Source organism: Monodelphis domestica, chromosome 1 (assembly GCF_027887165.1).
Source record: "Monodelphis domestica isolate mMonDom1 chromosome 1, mMonDom1.pri, whole genome shotgun sequence".
NCBI classification, from domain to species: domain Eukaryota; kingdom Metazoa; phylum Chordata; class Mammalia; order Didelphimorphia; family Didelphidae; genus Monodelphis; species Monodelphis domestica.
Genome location: NC_077227.1, coordinates 664,092,501 through 664,112,225, shown reverse-complemented (window position 1 = coordinate 664,112,225; position 19,725 = coordinate 664,092,501). Strand labels below are relative to the sequence as shown.

The 19,725-nt window shown below is 40.4% G+C and overlaps 1 protein-coding gene across 1 annotated transcript in view; it reads left to right on the top strand.

The window, feature by feature from the left end:
- Window positions 1–19,174, top strand: part of SLC3A1 (solute carrier family 3 member 1) — a 90,583-nt gene extending 71,409 nt beyond the window's left edge. The window contains exons 6-11 of the mRNA XM_001375658.4: window positions 9,215–9,334; window positions 11,249–11,373; window positions 12,528–12,726; window positions 15,166–15,330; window positions 16,613–16,726; window positions 18,553–19,174. Coding sequence (XP_001375695.1) covers window positions 9,215–9,334; window positions 11,249–11,373; window positions 12,528–12,726; window positions 15,166–15,330; window positions 16,613–16,726; window positions 18,553–18,993 — 1,164 coding nt within the window. The 3' untranslated portion in view covers window positions 18,994–19,174. The remainder of the gene's footprint in view (window positions 1–9,214; window positions 9,335–11,248; window positions 11,374–12,527; window positions 12,727–15,165; window positions 15,331–16,612; window positions 16,727–18,552) is intronic.
- The last annotated feature ends 551 nt before the right edge of the window (window positions 19,175–19,725 follow it).

The following is a 19,725-nucleotide window of genomic DNA, read 5'->3' as shown; positions in this document are numbered from 1 at the left end:
TCACTTGGAATGAGAGGACTGGAAATTGTTTGCAAGGTGACCTTAGACAGATCAAATAGTAAGCAAATAAAGAACCTGCTCCGGACAAGTGACCTTGTCCACAAAAGGTTTAGTGAGCTAGGTCAATCCCTCCCCTCCTCTCCCCATGATGCTCTTATCTTTGAAATAGAAACAGAAAGATTAATCATTTGCCAACTAGAATTCCTGTGAGTCATTTTAAATTGTGCCTAATGCATAGGTGACTTGGTTGGTCACATGGATATTTCAGTCTTCCATGTTCCTTTCCCTTCCCATCAAAACTCAGTTTCCTGTTCTGCACCTGATGATGATTATTCAGTGATAAGCAATGTGGCAGAAAGGAGCACTTTATCCCCTTCTGTGTCCCCATATTTTCCCTCTGCTTATATTTTACCAACAGTTAATGGAAAGACGGGCTTCAGCTTAATAGGGTTTAAGGCTAATGTTTTACAAGGACAATGTGGCAAACCACTGAGTTCACCTCGAACTTCTCTTGAAGCCAAAAAACCCTGGCTTGCAGGTTATTTATTTATTTATTATTAAGTCCCTGCTGTGTAAGCTGTGTAAGTCACTTAAACTCTCAGGCTCTAGAAAGTTCTTGAAAACTGGAAATTGTTAAGAAGGATGTGATCTCCATCGGTAGAGGGAGTTTTCTCATCTAGAAGTTGTCCATAAAATCATCATCCTTCCAATTCCTCTCCCTAGCCTAAGTGTTAAACAGAGAGGCAGCTTAGGGAATGGACAGAGAACAGGATCCTAGATTTAGGGCAGGAAGAGACCATAGATAACATTGAGTCCAAATTAATTTGATTTTCCTTTTTAAAAAATTGTTTTTTAGCCTTATCTTCTGTTTTAACGTCAATTTTAAGACAGAAGAGCAGCAGGAGCTAGGCAATTGGGGTTATATGATTCATTCAGATCACACAGCAAATTTCAGTGTCTTAAAAATGAGGAAACTGAGTCACAACAAAGTTAAGTCACTTGAAAAGGAAATAGCTATTAAGAGTCTGAGGTAGGATTCGAACCTAGATCTTGAGTTCAAGTCCACATTCTATTCTGCCTCTAATAGAGCCTAGGTCTTAGAGTAAGGAAGGTCTGGGTTCAAGTGTCACCCAATAATTATTAGCTGTGATTATGGTCAAGCTCCTTTTGGTAGAATTTGCTTTGCAGATGGTTCATATAGCCTGTCATTTATTCCTTACCACCACTTTATGAGGTAGAAGGAGTTATCTTCAATTTGAAAATTAGGAAATGAAGGTTTAGCATGGTAGAATGATTTTCTTTCTTTCCTTCCTCCCTTCCTCCCTTCCTCCGTTTCCTTCTTTCCTTCCTCCCTCCCTCCTTCCCTCTTTCTCTCTCTTCTCTCCTTCCTTCCTTCCTTCCTTCCTTCCTTCCTTCCTTCCTTCCTTCCTTCCTTCCTTCCTTCCTTCCTTCCTTCCTTCCTTCCTTCCTTCCTTCCTTCCTTCCTTCCTTCCTTCCTCCTTCCTTCCTTCCTTCCTTTCTTTCTTTCTTTCTTTCTTTCTTTTCTTCTTTCTTTCTTTCTTTCTTTCTTCTTTCTTTCTTTCTTTCTTTCTTTCTTTCTTTCTTTCTTTCTTTCTTGCTTTCTTTCTTTCTTTCTTTCTTTCTTTCTTTCTTTCTTCTTCTCCTCAACCCTTACCTTCTATCTAAGAATTTATACTAAGTATTTCAGTGGTAAAGGCTAGGCAACAGGGGTGATGATTTGCCTAGGGTCACACAACTAGGAAATGTCTGAGGACAGATTTTAATTCAGGTTCTCTTGACTCCAGTCCTAGCTCTCTTTCCACTGCCCCTAGTGATTTTCAGAAGTCACACAGTGAGTCAATGATAGAGTTTGGATTTGAGCTTAAATCTTCTGCTGCTTGGGTCAGTTTTTATTCTATTTCAAACCTGTTCTAAGTAAGAACTGCCTCTCTGTTTTCTTATCTCTGACACTTCTTCCCAAGAGACTTGGGTGTGACCATGAACAAATGACTTGGCTCCTCAGCACCCAGGAAAATGTCCTAAGATTAAAGTTATAGACAAACTGCTGAGCTGCATTTGTAAAGGGAGCTTTCCTATCAGGAGTTAGCCACGTCCATGACATCACTGACTGGGACAACAAACAAGACTCTCTCTCTCTCTCTGTCTCTCTCTCTCTGTCTCTCTCCTTCCTTCTCTTCTTCTCCTCCCTCCCATCCTCCCTCCCCTCCCTCCTTCCCGCCTTCCATATCTTCCTTCTTCCCTCCCTCCCTCTCTCTCTCTCTTTCTCTCTCTCTTCTCTGTCTCTGTGTCTCTCTGTCTCTGCGTCTCTCTGTCTCTGTCTCTCTGTCTCTGTCTATCTCTCTGTCTCACTGTCTCTGTCTGTCTGTCTGTCTGTCTCTCTCTCTCTCACTCCCCTCCCTCCTCCTCTTCCTCTCTTTAAAAAAACAGAAAACAAAAAAACTCATCCCCTTTCTGGTGGTCACTAAGATCTGCCTGCTTTCCAAGCCAGATCTGTGATAAAGCAAATAACAGCTTGAAGTGAGAGAAGCCAGAAGCCCGTCCCTGCTCCGAGATCTCCGGTCTGCAAGGGTGACTGCACTTCTCTCCAGCACTCCGGAGTGGGGAAGTCCCTCCTCCCTGATTATTTTTTTGTCTTTCTTCCTTGAGATTTCAGCGCAACCCCTTGAAAACCCGACGCTGGGAAAAGACGTGATCTTTAATGGAGAATGTGATGAAAGGGGAGGGGGGGCGAGATAAGGGGAGGGAAGGGTAAATCTGGTAAATGTGCAACAACAGGTTCTCACAAAATGTTTGCACAACATACTTCGTGAGGTAGTTTGTATCATTCACGTTTTCTCCATCACTCTCTTAAGCCCTGACAATCGGAGAAACAATAACCCAAACATTGACTTGAAGCTTTTGCTGATTTCCAAGTGTAAATGCTCATTTCTCGAATCATCTGATAGGAGCTGGAAGCAACAAACTCCAGACTCCCTTCCCTTGGTCTGGGTCTTTTATTTTTCTTCCCCCAAACCCTTACCTTCTGCCTTAGAATCAAGACTGTGTATTGGTTCCAAGGCAGAAGAGCATTAAAGGCTAAGCAAAGGGGGATAAGTGACTTGCCCAGGGTCACATAGCTAGGAAGTGTCTGAGGCCAAATTTGAATCCAGAACCTCCCATCTCCAGGTTTGGGCTACTGGGCCATCACTAGTCTGGGTCTTATAACTTTCCTGGTAGTTTAGTTCTTGGGTTATTTTGTTATCACCCAAAGTATCCACCAGGGGGAAGTCATTTCTCTGCCTTCCGGGTACCTTTTGAGTCCCTATCGCTGAGTATGGCTTTCCAGTCCCTCCATCCACAGCCAAGTCACATTTATTCTGTTATCACATTTATATATTTTTATCAAAGAATGAAACTACTAGATGGAGCATCTATAAGTTGTAATATTAATTTCCTCCCTTAATTTCAGTCTAAGTTACTAAGTAGCTTTCTGGCCAAATCATTTTAACAATAAGCCCATTTTTGAGAGCCAGATGGGAGGTCCTGGGTTCAAATATGACCTCAGACACTTCCCAGCTGTTAGATCCTGAGCAAGTCACTTAACCTCCATTGCCTAGCCCTTACTGCTCTTCTGCTTGGAACCAGTACACAGCATTAATTCTAAGACAGAAGGGAAAGGTAAAAAAAAAAGCCCATTTCTCAAACTTTCTTCCCTGTAGCAGCAGCTCCTCCTCACCCCCTGTGACAAGGAAATCACTTTAAAAGACTGATATATATTAATTTAAGGTCGCCAAGGATTCAGCTATGTAATTCCTAAATGAAAACTCAAGTCAGCAGTCAACCTTTATGGAGTTTAATTACAAACAGGAGGAAGAAAGGAATTAGAGATAGAGAGAGAGAGGGAGAGAGAAAGGGGAGAGAAGGGAATAGGGCTTAAATACCCCTTCTGTTTAGGCTGGGCCAAAAGGCCCAAGCCATTAGATAGCTGAGGCAAAGAAAAGAGATCAGTCCCTATTACTCACGTGACCAAAATGGAGAAACAGTCTCAGAGGCCCCCACCTTCAGCTTCCTTCAGAGCAAGCTTCTCAGAGCACACTCCAACCACTCAGACAAACTCCTCACCACCACCTTGAGTCTTCAGACCCCTCTATCTTTAAGGAAACCATCCAAGTTCCTCCCTCAGTTCTCACATCTACCAATCACTGTCCATCAATTTCCCTGTGCCAATGGAGGCTCTAGCTTAACCCAGGACCACCCAGAGGTCTCTGCTTGAAGGTCATATTTTCAAATAATTAAATCTTTGATCCTTTGCTACAGCCCTTCCTAAATCCTGTTAACTTGAGTAGGGTAGAGATTGGAATAATTAAATTTTGATCTATGCTGCAGCCCTTCCTCAATCCTGTTAGGACTGAGTAGGGTGGAGATTGATTCCAAGTATCTCCATTGTATCAATTCTAAAATCAATCATGACTCAAAGAAATTCCTGTTCTATGCTTAAGCATAGGTCAAAGTCCTTTCCATTGTTCAGCAAAAGGTTTCTGTCCTAAAGTAATCTTAAGAAGGGAGGAGGAGGAACCTCCCATGCCAATGGGGTTCACATTCCAATAGACTATCAGTAAGAAATTTTCCAAGTATGAAATTTCCCAATGGTGAAATTTCCAACATTTATAAGTCTAAGGAATTTTAAGGTTTACACCCCTTGCCCCCCAAAGTCATTAGTTCTCAGAACTGTACATGGAGTGGCCTCCCCTGTTTGATCATTTCACAGGTTTAGAGCCCATAGAATCCAATCCATTTTGCATATGAGGAAACTGAGGTTCTGCAGCTACTGTCTGAGGCAGAATTTTAATTCAGAACTTGCTTACTCTTCTATCCATCACTCTTATCTAGGCCAACTGATGTGCAAAATTCCTGCTCTAGCTTTCTCTTGGCTTAACCTCAGCCTCTGCCACATCCAGGCACTAATAACTCACCTCCTTTTTTTCTGGTTTTTACAACTCAGGCTCTTCTGAACCCATCTTTGCATTTCCTTAGAACAGGAGGGGGAAGGACTTCTCCTTCCTTTGCCCATTTTCCCAGCCGTCTCCCTCTTCCCTGATCTTTCCCTCTTTAGCATCCTGCCTCATGCTTCTTACTTTTGCTCTCCTCAAAAATGCTGCTCCCTGTATGATGTCAGATAGACATTTTTAATGAAACACTCATATTTCTGATGAACAAAGGACTGTCTTTTGTCACCCAGCCAGTATAGTTTCTTGCTAATCCTGGAGCGTTGGTGTTTACAAATCCAAGTCTCCAGTCTATCAGTCTCTCTAGGCTGCTATTTTGGGGGTAGAAATCCAGGCAGTGTTGCTTTCCCCTCCCAAATAGTGTACATTCAGTAGGATGCAGGCATAATGGTATAGTGGAAAGAATACTAGCACTGTATTCATAGGGTCTGGATTCAAATCCTGCCTCAAATGCTACTACTTGTTTGACTTTGGACAACTAATTCATTTACTTTCCCTGGATGTCATTTTCTTTATCTATAAATGGAAAAGATGGGACTAGATGGCCTCCAAGCTCCAGACCAATGCTTGTATGTAAAGTTTTAATCTTGCTCTGTACAAACAGTGGTTTGTTTTGTTTTGTAAAGCACCCAGTGCTAGGCACTATGGAAGGTACAAATGAATTGTAATCAAGAGGGGCAACCAGCGCTGGCTTTGGTGCTTGCTCTCTTGTTGAAAAAAAGAACTTTTTTTGAATCTCTGTCCATGTGAAGTGTTCTGCTTTTTCTTATCATTTCTTCTGTGGGAAACCTAGACTTTGGAACATCAAGACAATTTTTTGAGTATGTAATGTTGGGCAGGTCTTTGTTCACACTCATCCATTCCATTTTCTGGGAGCTGATCTGAAGAAGCTGCTTGTGACTCTAATATTCTATGACATGTGTGAACTTTTGCCTGCTTGGGGCTCATAATGGAACAGCAGACTTTTGAATACTTTCAGAAGATGGACTTGAGATGCTTTACTTATGAGGCTAGATTTGAACTCAGGAGTTTCCTGACTTCATTTCTAGAGCTCTATCTACTGTGCCACAGAACTATCTCAAGGAAAGGAAGGCAAAACATGCTTCGAAATCTTTTTTATTCTATTTGCAGAAAAACTGGTTATCATGGGGCAGCTAGTTGGGTCAGTGGATAGAGAGCCAGGAGGTCTTGGCTTCAAATATGGCCTCAGAAACATCCTACTTGTGTGATTCTGGGCAAGTCCTTTAAAAATTCAGTTGCCTAGCCGTTACCCCTCTCCTGCCTTGAAATTAATACTAGCATCGGTTCTAATAAGAAGGTAAGGGTTTGTATTTAAAAAATGGTTATTCCCAGTGGAAAAAATAAAATGTAAGAAAAGCTGGAACTTTCTGGTTTAATTGTTTTTCTTTGGCACAAAACTTATCCAAACAAGCTAACTTAAAAGAGTAGCTTTTTAGAAAAGAAACTATAGTTAACTTTATACCACCTATAGCTACATTATACTTGGTAAATCTGTCCAAATCTTCAAGATCATTTACAGCAGCTATTGTATTATGGAGCAGCTAGGAAGCTCAGTGGATAGAGTGATGGGTCTGAAGTCAGGAAGACTCATTGTCCTTAGTTCAGTTTTGGCCTTAGACACTTACTAGTTGTGTGACCCTGGAGGAGTCACTTTATCCTGTTTGCATTGGTTTCCTTATCTGTAAAGTGAGCTGGAGAAAGAAATGGCAACCCATTACAGGATCTTTACCAAGAAAACCCTAATTGGGATCAGGAAGACTTGGGCACAACTGAACAACAATCATCTGCTAAATAAATCACTTGCTAGGTTGATAGCTGGCTCTTGCTCTTTACCTTTGTCTTATTCAGCTTAAAAAAAAATGGGAGAAATAACGGCTAGAATGGGTAGAGCGATAGTTAGTGTACATCCAGAAGAGGAAGAGATGAATTTAAAGAGTTTAAAGAGCCAGCATAGTTTCAAAAAAACAAGCCATGCCAGACTGAACTCCTTCCTTCCTTCCTTCCTTCCTTCCTTCCTTCCTTCCTTCCTTCCTTCCTTCCTTCCTTCCTTCCTTCCTTCCTTCCTTCCTTCCTTCCTTCCTTCCTTCCTTCCTTCCTTCCTTCCCTCCCTCCCTCCCTCCCTCCCTCCCTCCCTCCCTCCCTCCCTCCCTCCCTCCCTCCCTCCCTCCCTCCCTCCCTCCTTCCTTCCTTCCTTCCTTCCTTCCTTCCTTCCTTCCTTCCTTCCTTCCTTCTTTCCTTCCTTCCTTCCTTCCTTCCTTCCTTTCTTCCTTCCTTCCTTCCTTCCTTCCTTTTCTTTCTTTTCTTGTCATTGTCATAGAAAGGATGGAGAGATAAAGACTAAATGACGATATTTCCAAAGCCATGGAAATATATTGGTTGAATGGCTTGATTTGATGGTGAAAAGTCCATGGCCATAGGAATCAGGTGATAAAATTAGTCTGGAGAAGAGAAGATTCAAGAGGCACATCAATAGCTTCCATTAAGTACTTGAAAGGTTAATACATGGAAATGAGATTAGCTTCTCTCTGGTTGATCCAACAGAAAGCCAGGAACAATGGGTAGAAGTTACAATGAAGAAAATTTGAGGTTGATGCCAAGGAAGAATGGTCCAGTGGTGGAATGGGTTGCTTTGGTAGTTGTTTACTCTCATTGTTGTTTGCTTGTGTCTGACTCTTCATGAACCCATTTGGGTTTTTTTGGGCAAAGATTCTGGAATAGTTTTGCCATTTCCTTTTCCAGTGACTTGCCCAGTGTGGCACAGCTAGTAAATGTCAGAGATCACACTTGAACTCAGGTCTTCCTCACTCCAGGTTCAGCATTCCATCTGCTGTGCCACCTGGCTGCCTCTGAGCCAACTCGATGGCTTCCTCTCATTTTAGATCTTAAAAAACAGGTTGGGTGACTATGTAGAGAGCAGGGTGTTATGTTTTTATTTTTCTGTTATGTTGGGCTTACTTGTTAAGGTTTTTCTAACACTAAAATATTCTGTCATTCTGCAATCCTTGTGCTATCTAATAGGACTGTTTAGAGAATATCACGAGATGATGTGTGTGAGGGTTTATAAACTGTAAAACATACAAATCTCAGTAATGGTGCTGATTATTTAATCTCAGCAGGAAAGCTCTTGAAATTGTAACATCCACGTACACTCTGGGGATTTGCTCAAAAGATAACAACTGTGAAACTAGATATTTATTTTTAGTTTGGTGTAGACTAAAAGTATCAGCTGACCTGGGGGGTCTGGACAGGGTAAAGCAGACAATTTTTTTGGTTCTCCTGAGTCAGATCTTCACAGTGGGACTTCATGGTTTGATTTGGAGTGAATTATCTGAAGATCATAGACCTATCTGCATTCATACATATATGCAAATGGAGCCCCACACACTGTGATAAAGTATCAAAGCACAAAAGAACATTCCACTGTGTGACCCTGGGCAAGTCACTTGACCCCCATTGCCTAACCTTTGTCCCTCTTCTGCCTTGGAATCAATATTGATAAGGTAAGGGCTTAAAAAAATTTAAAAAAATTAAAAAGAAAAAAAGAGCATTCCAAATTTAAATAGTAAATGACGCCTCTCTGTTCACCTCCATGCAGAGTTTCTTAAAAATTCATAGTTTTAAGAAAATGATATGCTTAATAGACAGCCTTTCAGCTGTTGCTCTTCTTGTCTTGGCTAGATAACTGGAGAATTTCATCTACAGCTCAAATCATGGAAGTTGAAAGTCATTTTGATCATATAATCTATAAAATGTGTTTCTGACTAACTTGATATGATAAGACAAGTAAGATGGACCAGTCTGATTTTTAAAATAAAGTGGGAAAAGATTTCTTTATATTTACCGTTATTCACCTGTTTTAAAAAACGTATGCAGGAATTTCTGGTGTGGTGGATGTGTGTGTGTGTGTGTGTGTGTGTGTGTGTGTGTGAGAGAGAGAGAGACAGAGAGAGAGAGAGAGAGAGAGAGAGAGAGAGAGAGAGAGAGAGAGAGAGAGAGAGAGAGAGAGAGAGAGAGGGTGGGAGAGGGAGAGGGAGAAGAGGTTTGGGAGGGTCACTTTATGACAAACTGGCAATACAACCTTGACTGAAAACTGGGTAATAAATTGATAAAATTAGCATTATCACAAATTAACTTTCTTTGAGAACTGATAACTCAGTTCATCACCCCTTTTTATTTTCCATGTTTAGGAAATTATCCAGTTTTGGCTCGGAAAGGGTGTTGATGGATTTAGTTTTGATGCTGTTAAATTTCTTCTGGAAGCAACACATCTGAGAGATGAACCTCAAGTAGATAAGAAACAACCACAGGTAAATTGCTTCCATTTCAAACTTCTATCTTTTAGGAAATGTGCTGGCCATTGAATTGATTTTTCTTTGGTTTGGGGGGCATCCATCACATCTAGTTCTGCCTTCTTGTACCGTGTTCTTTTTTATGACTCTTTAATAAAGTATACAAGAGATTCAAGTGTTCTTGGGAGGCAAGACAGAAGCATGAGTAATCAAGAATGCTCAGCTCATTATTAATAGTGCTTGATCTTGGGCAATTCAAATTCTCTCTCTGAGCCTCAGAAGACTCAGTCTATGGGGCCATAAGGCTCAACCGAACTAAGGAAACTAAAACTCTTAATAGATCTTATATATATAGAAACATGAAATGTTATTTTTAGGAATTGCCTCTCGTAAAGTCATACTTTGATGCCTTGTTGTTTGGCGGTCGCCCTGAATTCTTAAATACTCTGTCTATAAAGGGCAAACACTGGCAGTTCCTTTCAAGGTGGAATGGTTTTGGGGTCAAGCCCAACAACAGGTTTTTTATTTATGTCTGTATTCTAAGGACAACCCAAGTTCAGACAAGTAATCATGGAAAGTTGGGCTACCAGTTGTTTTGTGACTTTTTAGTTTTATTTTTGTTACAACTCACAAAAACCATCTTTTAAGGGTTGTGATTTGCAAAGGTGAAAAAAAATTCATGGCAGTGAAATTGCAGCTTTTTCAAATGTGGAAGAATCACTGACCTATTATTTCTTCCCAAGTGGCCCCACTACAATGGTGGTTATCTCAATGAATGATTACGTATGAGAGAATGAGAGGTGGCAGGGTTAGGAGTTGGAAAAGACCTTCTAGTCCACCTTCTTCTTATGGATGAGGATACTGAGGTCTTGAGAGGTCATACAGGTAATTGTCAGTGGAAGAGACGAGTTCAAATTTAGCACCTCTGATTTTACACCCAATGTTTTTATTGGTTATTAATTCTTTGTAGTATCCTAGAAACCCTACATGGTTGTCATGCCCTTATAGAGTTCTAGCCTTCTAAACCATTCATATATAAAAATTATGTATAAATTTTGTATTTATAATATTAATTTATAAACTTATAAAATTTATATAATATATATTATATAAATTTATATGTATTTATACATAAATATAAATATAAAGTATATGAAGCTTTATATATAAATTTTACATATATTAATATAAATTTTATATAATTTATATAATTTGTTATATATAACATAAATGATATATATGTAACATATATAAACCCTTTTCCTCTTAGAATCAATAAAGTGTATTGGTTCTGAGACAGAAGAATGGGAAAGGCTAGGCAATGGGGGTTAAGTGACTTGCCCAGGGCCACACAGCTAGGATGTGTCTGAGGGCAGATTTGAACCCTAGACCTGTGGTCTCTGGACCTGACTCTCTGTCCCCTGAGTTACCTAGCTGTCCCCTCTTCTAAAGCACTTCAAGATGGTGGAGAGCCTTGATCCTGCCAGCATCCTCTAACAGTTATCACTAGAGACCCTGCAGGTCAGAAGAACATTGCCAAGGTTCTTTGGGATCATTTCAGATGTTTGTCAGGCCATCCTGGCACTGGCTGCTCCCTGAGCGATGTTGTTTGGGCTCATCCTGTTCCAGCGCCAGGTCATCACTGGAGGGGGATTGCTGAGTTTTTCTGTGTGATGTTTGAGGTCTTCATACAACCTCACAGAAGCACCAGCAGGGATGGAAAAGACCTTTCCCTTGTTTCTTGACACAAGTTTTCCAGAAACAAGATGGAAGACTTGGCCCATTGAACATTATGAACTTAATAGGGATGCAGTTAGAAGCCTTCCACCCTTTTTAGACATCTGTGAGGAATGAGAGAGCTCAGTCTGCTCCTGGGCACTAAGTGGGGCACGTGGGATGGGAGATGATCATCTCTTCTCACTGTTTTCAAAGGACACGGTTAGAAACTATTCTGATCTGTACCACGATTACACCACCACTCAAGTGGGGATGCACGACCTGCTCCGCAGCTTTCGACAGACCATGGACCAGTACAGCAGGGAGCCTGGCAGATACAGGTAACAGGCGCCATTTGTCCCTAACATCCTATAGTATTTTTTTTTAACCCTTACCTACTATGTTAGAATCAATACTGTGTTTTGGTTCCAAGTCAGAAGAGCGGTCAGGACTACCAGAAGTAAGAGATAGGCATTGGGGGTTGAGTGACTTGCCCAGGATCACACCCTAGGAAGGATCTGGGGTCACATTTGAACCCAGGACTTCCCATCTCTACACCTGGATCTCAATCCACTGAGCTACCCCCATTGTATTTGAGAACAAAAGTTATATTCCATTAAGCAAACATTTGCTAAGTACTTACTGTGGGTCAGGATGCCCTCAAGGAACTTATATTTGCCTCAGAAGATAGAGTGAGCCAGTACCTGGGTCAGTCAATTCCAAGAAGTAATTTCAAGAGAAGAAAGTGGTGAAGGCTTTAGAGTTTTCAATGGAGCCTCACGACAATCTTGTGAGGCAGCTACTGGAGAGTCATGAGTTTTGAGGCACATTTTAATGGACAGAAGGATTGACTAGCTTAAATAATCATTTCCTCCCCCACTTTCAGCAGTTTAGGCTAACGTTTGGGTTTGGTCTTTTAAGTTCATTCAGTATGGTTTCTAAGTTGTTGGACAATGTGTGTGAGTAGTTGTCCTTGATGAAGGTTCTAGCCAATCCCATCACTTAAGGTTAATTAATTAATCCTTAATGTTCTATATGAAATAACATGACCTTGTGTAGGGTTGTAAAAATTAAATTATATCTCTAATAATAGAAATATTATATTTTATGAGGTTTATTAAGGATCATTAGAAATCAAGTAATAAAGAGGATACAAAATAAAAACCATGTGCCCATAGCCCATTTAAAATCCTTGCACTTAATTTACCACTATACTTGCTACATCATTGCAAAGGAAGAGAGCGTGGGAGGGTTACTGCCAGTTAAATACCAATAATGTGATCTTGCCAACGTGGAGACTCAAGAGAGATTATAGGGAATTCTGGGAAATACCAAGGATTTCTGGGGATTGAAATCTAGGGTTCAAAATCTCCATTTATACAGGGTGAATAAATATAGCTAGAGTCCATTCCTGGCCTTATAACCAAATAAAATGTATTTTATCAAATGTATCAATTTTGAGGAAAATTAAAAAACTTTTTTTTTGGGGGGGCAGATTTATGGGAACTGAAGCAAGCAATCAGGAAAGCATCGAAGAAACCATGATGTACTATGGAAAGCCCTTTGTCCAAGAAGCAGATTTTCCCTTCAATTTTTACCTCACAGAAATGAGCACTATCTCTGGAACTATGATATTTGATGCCATAAAATCCTGGATGAAGAACATGCCAGAAGGAAAGTGGCCCAACTGGATGGTAAGTATTTAGACCAATCCTAGGAAATATCCATATTTCTGTGCTCTGTAATGAGGCTCTTATAGAGATTTGTTTCTAAAACAAGGTGTGAATTTGCATATAAGACCCTCAGATTTTTCTTGAGATCCAAAAAAGGGTTGTTTTATTCTGTAAAGCATTTATTAAGACCCTACTGTGTGCCAGACAGTGTTGAGCGATGATCCAGCCCTCCAGTGGTCTGAAGGACAGTGAGCTGGACCTCTGTGTAAAAAGGTTGGGGACCCCTGCTGTAAAGCATTTAAGAGCCTACTCTGTGCCACACAGTGTTGAGCAAGCCCTGGGGATACAAAGGCAAAAAAATAACCCATGCTCTCAGCGAACTCTCTTTTGCAAATAGAATTTTAGGGATTAATATTTTTAAAAATAATAATAGACATTTAAATATTATAATATAAACATCTAAATATATTTAAATATTCCTACAAATGTATCCATATAATGAGACACAGAATCCAAAACCCTTCTCCATTTATTTGCTCCCAGAGTTTATGATCTCAGTGAGAAGAAAATACACCTAGAAAAAAACCATTATAGATTGTGACTACTATAGACTAGAGAAGGCAGAGTGGTCTAGGCTCCATTGACCGGAGCAGGCTTTTCCCATCTCTATTCTTAAGTCTCTTAAAAACAAAAATGACCAAGGACAAATGCCACTTCTGCAAAAGTCTTCCTTGCCTAAAGCAATGTCTCCTTTCTCTAGACTTTGACAGTTATTTCTATTAAACTCATTTGGTGACGATTCATATTTTGTTCTCTTAACCTTTTGGGTGTTTTGTTTAGCCCCAAAGAATGAAAACTCAGATTGCCTTTGGAAAGAGACACAAAACATTTTTTGTTATCAATTTGCTTGATTCCACTAGGATTTGATGTGTAATTTTATCCTTATGTTTACTTGTTGTCGACTTGTTATGAAGTTAGTAAGAGTAAAAAGTATTTTACTGCTTACTTTGACAGCTTTAATTTATGGTGTAATCTGAAGGACAGGGTTATCTGAAGTCTGATTTAAGCTTCTGTACCTTAGTTTTATTTGACTGCTTCCTGTAGTTTCTTAATGTACTTTTAAAATGTTGGCTATAATAGAGATGAACTGTTGTAAGGCAGGTTTGCTGACTCTTAGTCCAGAAAGTAAGGGGGCAACTCAGATTTCTGGGAGCCATTTGAAGGCTGGTTGGAGCAACAAATAACATAAAGAAACATTCTAGGGATGATGTGCGTTGTTCTGTAAGTGATGTTATTTTTATCTTGATTCTTCTGGGTTTTGCAGTAGCTGTTTGTAGCACGGCTACATCATTGGAAAGGGAACATCCAAATCTTTTTTTTTTTTAAATATATTTTATTTGATCATTTCCAAGCATTATTCGTTAAAGACACAGATCATTTTCTTTTCCTCCCCCCCACCCCCCATAGCCGACGCGTAAGTCCACTGGGCATTAGATGTTTTCTTGATTTGAACCCATTGCTTTGTTGATAGTATTTGCATTAGAGTGTTCATTTAGAGTCTCTCCTCTGTCATGTCCCCTCAACCTCTGTATTCAGGCAGTTGCTTTTCCTCGGTGTTTCCACTCCTATAGTTTATCCTTTGCTTATGAATAGTGTTTTTTTCTCCTGGATCCCTGCAAGTTGGAACATCCAAATCTTAATAATCCTTCGGGGTCTGGCTCCAGGAATCTTCATCTTTCCCCAGGCTCTTCGCCTATTGGCACATTGCTTATTTTCGTCACGGGATAATTAATGACTTACTACTCCTTGGCCAGCAGGGGAGTGATCTCTTGGTGCTTGTGTTAGTTTTAAACACACGTTAATGACAATTGCCACATGGAATCATGAGTTGTTTTATCATATAGCCTGGTTAGCCTACCAAATATTGGCAAAAACAGAGCTGTAATGATGCACATTTATTATGTGAATGAAGTCCATAATGGGCAGGAACACTTATCAGTTACTGTGGTGACTAAAGTTGGAAATATTTTTTAACTTTTGAGTTCAGAAGCAGAGATTTCTCTAGAAGGCCTGGACAGTCAAGATAACGAAAGGGGCAAAAAAAGAAACTTATGTCATCTTCTGAAGAGAAATTCTGTTTTGGAAATAAATGTTACAATAGTTCATTAAAATGTAATTAAAGGTAAATCATCTTGCTCTTCAGTGTTAATAGTAGAGCAGAAATAGGGAACTTCATTACCCGAAATGACTGCTTTTCTTTTCTCTATCTCCCAATCTCTCACTGAGAGTATAGAAGTTACACTGCCACCGCCCAGTATTACCTAGAGATGTACATATATTATATATGCAACAAAAAATTTTTAAAGCTAATTTTGTTATTATGTTTGATTTAGTGTAGGGATCGGGACAGGATCCTAGAATATACCTTAAATGACATTTTTGTGAATATTTAATTTTTAGATCGGAGGACCTGACATTGTTCGGGTAACTTCTCGTTTTGGAAAAGAATATGCCAATGTCATGAATATGCTAATTTTAACACTTCCCGGGACGCCTATAACGTACTATGGTGAAGAAATAGGAATGGAAACTATTTCGGCAGCAAATGCAAATGAAAGCTATACCGTAAGTATAATACAACAAACATTTCAGCAGCAAGCCTGTGTTTATTAAACAAGAGAAACATCATGTTATTAGTTTATTGAATATAGCTTAATATCAAAATTTTTATGAGAGTCAGTGAAGTCTACTGGAAAAGAAGCAGGAATAGGACTCCGGCCTTAGTTGGTTTCCAGTCCCAGCCCTGCCCCCTGCCAGTCTTGTGTACTTGGCCAACTCATTTGGCTTCTCAGGAATCTTTTTTCCTTTTCTCTCAGATTGGTGCGATTTCTGCCCTGTGTTGATCCCGGGGCTTTGGTGGGTGTCAAAGTACTGGGTAATCTTAACGTGATCTCTTTAGGATCCTTAAGAGCTGCTTCTCTCTTTTTGAAAAGGAGCCAATTGAAAGCATTTGTTTTTCCAATCTCTCTTCTGCCATATTTCATTTCCAGAACAGATGGTATAAATCATTTGTTTATTCTTCTGCATGACCAAATGTGGTCCTTGGTACAAAATGAGGACATCTCCTTGCAGTATATGGATGGACACACAATGAGCCTGAATCTTCAAGTCTGAGAGTGGATGAAATAGATGATTCCAGATTGGTCCCCACTTCAGCTTCCTGTTTCCCCAGTGCTTGGCATACACAGACTCACAGAGCATATATATTATACACCTATAGACCAAGTTCCTAATATGTCATGAAGGTGGATTTTCTGTTATCTAGGGCCTATAAAACTAAACTCGTTAAGGCCTAGAAATGAACTTTATGTGAAAAACTGGCTGCATTAATGTCACTGCTAGACAGTAGTTTACAACTAACATCCTGAAATGTTACATTTTTCAGTTGTCGTCACTTTTCATGACCCCAGTTCGGGTTCTCTTGGCAAAGATACCAGAGTGATTTGCCGTTTCCTTCTTCAGCTCATTTCACAGATGAGAGCCAAATTGTACAGACTTTACATTTACAAAATTTACATTTTATAGATAAGACAAACAGGGCTGAGTGACTTGCTCAAGGTTACATAGTTAGATTGTAAGGCTGGGTTTGAACTCAAGCCTTCCTACTCCAGGGCTGGCTTTAAATGTTATTATATAAAAGTTATAATTTTTGAAAGTAAACTTAATTAACAACTAGCAATTAAATATTTCTGAATTATTACATAGGAAATGGGGAATGGCTTAAGTAGTCTAACAAGTACTGAGCTCTTGGTATGTCCTAGTCACTGTAAATTATAATTAAGAAACGTTTATGAGAATTTTAAAAAACGGATTACATATTGTTCAACTTTTTTATTTTGTTTTCTAGACTCTGTTTTCCAAGTCACCAATGCAATGGGACAACAGCTCCAATGCTGGTTTTAGTGAGGGGAACCAAACCTGGCTACCCACCAATAAGGATTACCAATCTCTGAATGTTGATGTAAGTGTTAAATCCACAAAAGAATTAGATACATTCTGAACATCAGAAATGCTTCTTTTGTTGTGAACAGAACTTTCTTGCTCCTGCCCCCTCCTGGTCCCCTTGGGCTTTTCTGTTGACGGGTTGGCAACCTTCCCTCCTCACACCACCACTATGGAAAAACAGGATGGGATGACAGGCTCTAAAGTCACACTTCACAGTAAACTTTCTTCTGTCCTAATCAATTCACATGCAACAAGTGCTGATTACTATCTGCATCTCCTTGCCAAGACCCGGTGCTAAGCAAGGGGGATACAAAGACAAACATGAAAAAAGGCCCTGGCCTCCAGGAGCTTACATTCCGAGGCCCCTTATCGAAGTCACAAGAAGGCTTCACCGCTCACTAGAACGCCATCTGCAGGGAATTCCTTTGAGCTGACAGAGGAGGGTGGGGGCTCGTTTAGATGTTCATATCCCAAGCCACAAGGAAAAGGAAGCTTCACTCTGTGTGAATCTGACAACAAGGCTCACTGTGAGAACAACGGATGCCACTCAGCCTGAGAGTCCAGGCTTTGAAAGTAGTGACGTTAATCTCTTCCACTGTCAGAACGATAGAAAGTTTGGCCAATTTATCTATACAGATCTAAAACTCCTTAAACCAGAACGTCCAAGTTGTAGGTAACAAGTGACATTTATACGGCACTTTGCTCACATCCGTGCTGGGCAGCGTGTTGTAGAAGTAGCATCCCCATTTTACAGAGGAGTAAATGGTGGTGCAGAAAGGTGATTTAGAGAAAGAAGTAACCGCCGAGGCCATCTGATCTAAAGAGCACACCCGAGGCACAGAGAGGCTGAGGGGCTTGCTCAGGGCTATGGAGCTGAGATCTTGACTCCACATCTACGGCCCTGTGCAGTGAGCCGTGCTGACTCTTGGCAGACAGGACGTTCCTACTTCAGCAAGGGTTTTTGCTATCCGTTGATGAAGCTGTCTACAGGGAGGCTGCAGGTCCAATAGTTAGCTGGAGGAGTTCTCTTTTATCCAATCCTTAGGGCACAGTGTCAAGGTTTCTCTGGAGAGAAGTTGACGGCTCACTTTCGGTGCCTAGCTTGGATATTCTTAGGGTTTTCTGAGGTTTATTTTGGGCCCAGGGAAGCTAAGATCTGGAAACTTCAGCAACAAATAAGACATTTGCTTGGAGAGCTCAGGCTCTACACAAATGAACTAGATGTGACCCATACCTCTCTCAGGAAGATCTGATGGAATCTGCCCTCCCACACATATTAGGGTTTGACCGCAAGCAAGCCTCTCTAAAGCTTCTGTGGCGCCCAGAGTGGATGGATCCCAGGTGGGGATCAAGCGAGATAGGAAGTAACGCGCTTCACAGATCACTCAGTGGTAGCAAAGGGTGGAGGAAGGAGGACCGGTCTAGAGTCAGGACAGTGTTGAAATCCTCACAGAGGGAAAATATCTTAACCATTTCTACCTCAGTTTCAGCATCTGTAAAATAGGGGTATTTCCTCTTACTTTCCATAGGGCTCTTGTGACAGTCACATGAAACAACATACACAAAGTGCTTGCAAACCTGAAAGCTCCTTTTAAATGTCAGCCGTTAATCTCTTAGAGCAATTTGCAACTCTGAGCTAAGGAGCAGCTGAAAGGCAAAGTGATTCCACACTTTGATTCCCCAAAGAGTTACTTGTCATGTCACAACCATGATACTGTATTTCAAAGTGTAACTACGGGTGTATTTGGGAAATAAGCTCCTTGTATGTCATGTTAGATGCAGAAAATATTTATAAAATTTTAGAACTGCACATTTGCCTGATTATATTTTTTTAAAAAACAGGTTCAGACAACTCAAGCCACTTCCCCACTGAAGCTGTATCAACAGTTAAGTTCCCTGCGTCTCAGTGAGCTGCTTCTTAGCTGGGGCTGGCTGTGCCACATTTGGCATGACACTGACCTTGTGGTGTACACGAGAGAGCTAGATGGCCTAGACAGGGCCTTCACCATGGTGCTCAATTTTGGGAATGAAACAGAGGTGAATTTACAGAAACTTTCTTTAGGGTTCCCAGAAAAAGCCAGCATAAAGCTCAGCACCACGTTCACTAACCAAGGCAAGACGGTGGACATGGCAGCAGTGAAAACGGCAAGTGGGGAAGGCCTCATCCTGGAACATCGAATGCCCAAACTCCTGCATCATCAAGAAACCCTCAAAGACAGGTGTCTTGTTTCAAGAAAAGCCTGTTATTCCAGCTTCTTCGATATATTATACAATTCCTGCTGAGCTGCTGTCACTGGTCATCTTGGCCTCCAACTCAGGCAGTAGCTTTACCTTCAGCCTGATGAATGTAAACATTATGAACATTGACCAGTTATAATTCTTAAGTATTTCTACATCTTGAATTTAGCTGTTTTAGTAAAAGTTGTTCTATACTCTAAAAATGCAATAAATATTTAAAAGAAAACCATACCTGAAAAGTTATTTGTTGGAATACTATTCAATGCTCTTCACTCAAGTTAAAAAAAAAAAATTAATCGAGAAGAGAGACAGTTGGCCATACTGGCTAGAGCTGGTCTTAGAATCAAGAAGACCTGGGTTCAATTCCTGCTTTCCCTCATAGTCACTGGATGACTAAGAGCAAGTCACCCCCTCTGAAGACTGTAGTTTTCCCCTGGCTTTTTTTCTCATCTGTAAGATGGTTATAGTAATAACATTTACCTTACAGGGTTGCTGTGAGGATCATGAGATAATACATGTAAATATAAGAACAATGATGATTTGTAGGTCTGCATTAGCAGTGGGTTTCTTATCCTGGGTTCCCATGCCAATTAAAGGAAAGGGCTTGTGAATAGTTGACATTAATTTAGCATTTTAAGGTGTGCCAAGAGCTTTCTATATGTTCTCTCATTTGATCCTCCCAGAAACCCTGTGAGGTGGCTGCTATTATCATCCCCATTTCACAGATGAGGAAACTGTAGCTGAGAGAAAAAGTGACTTAAATGACTGAGGCAAGAT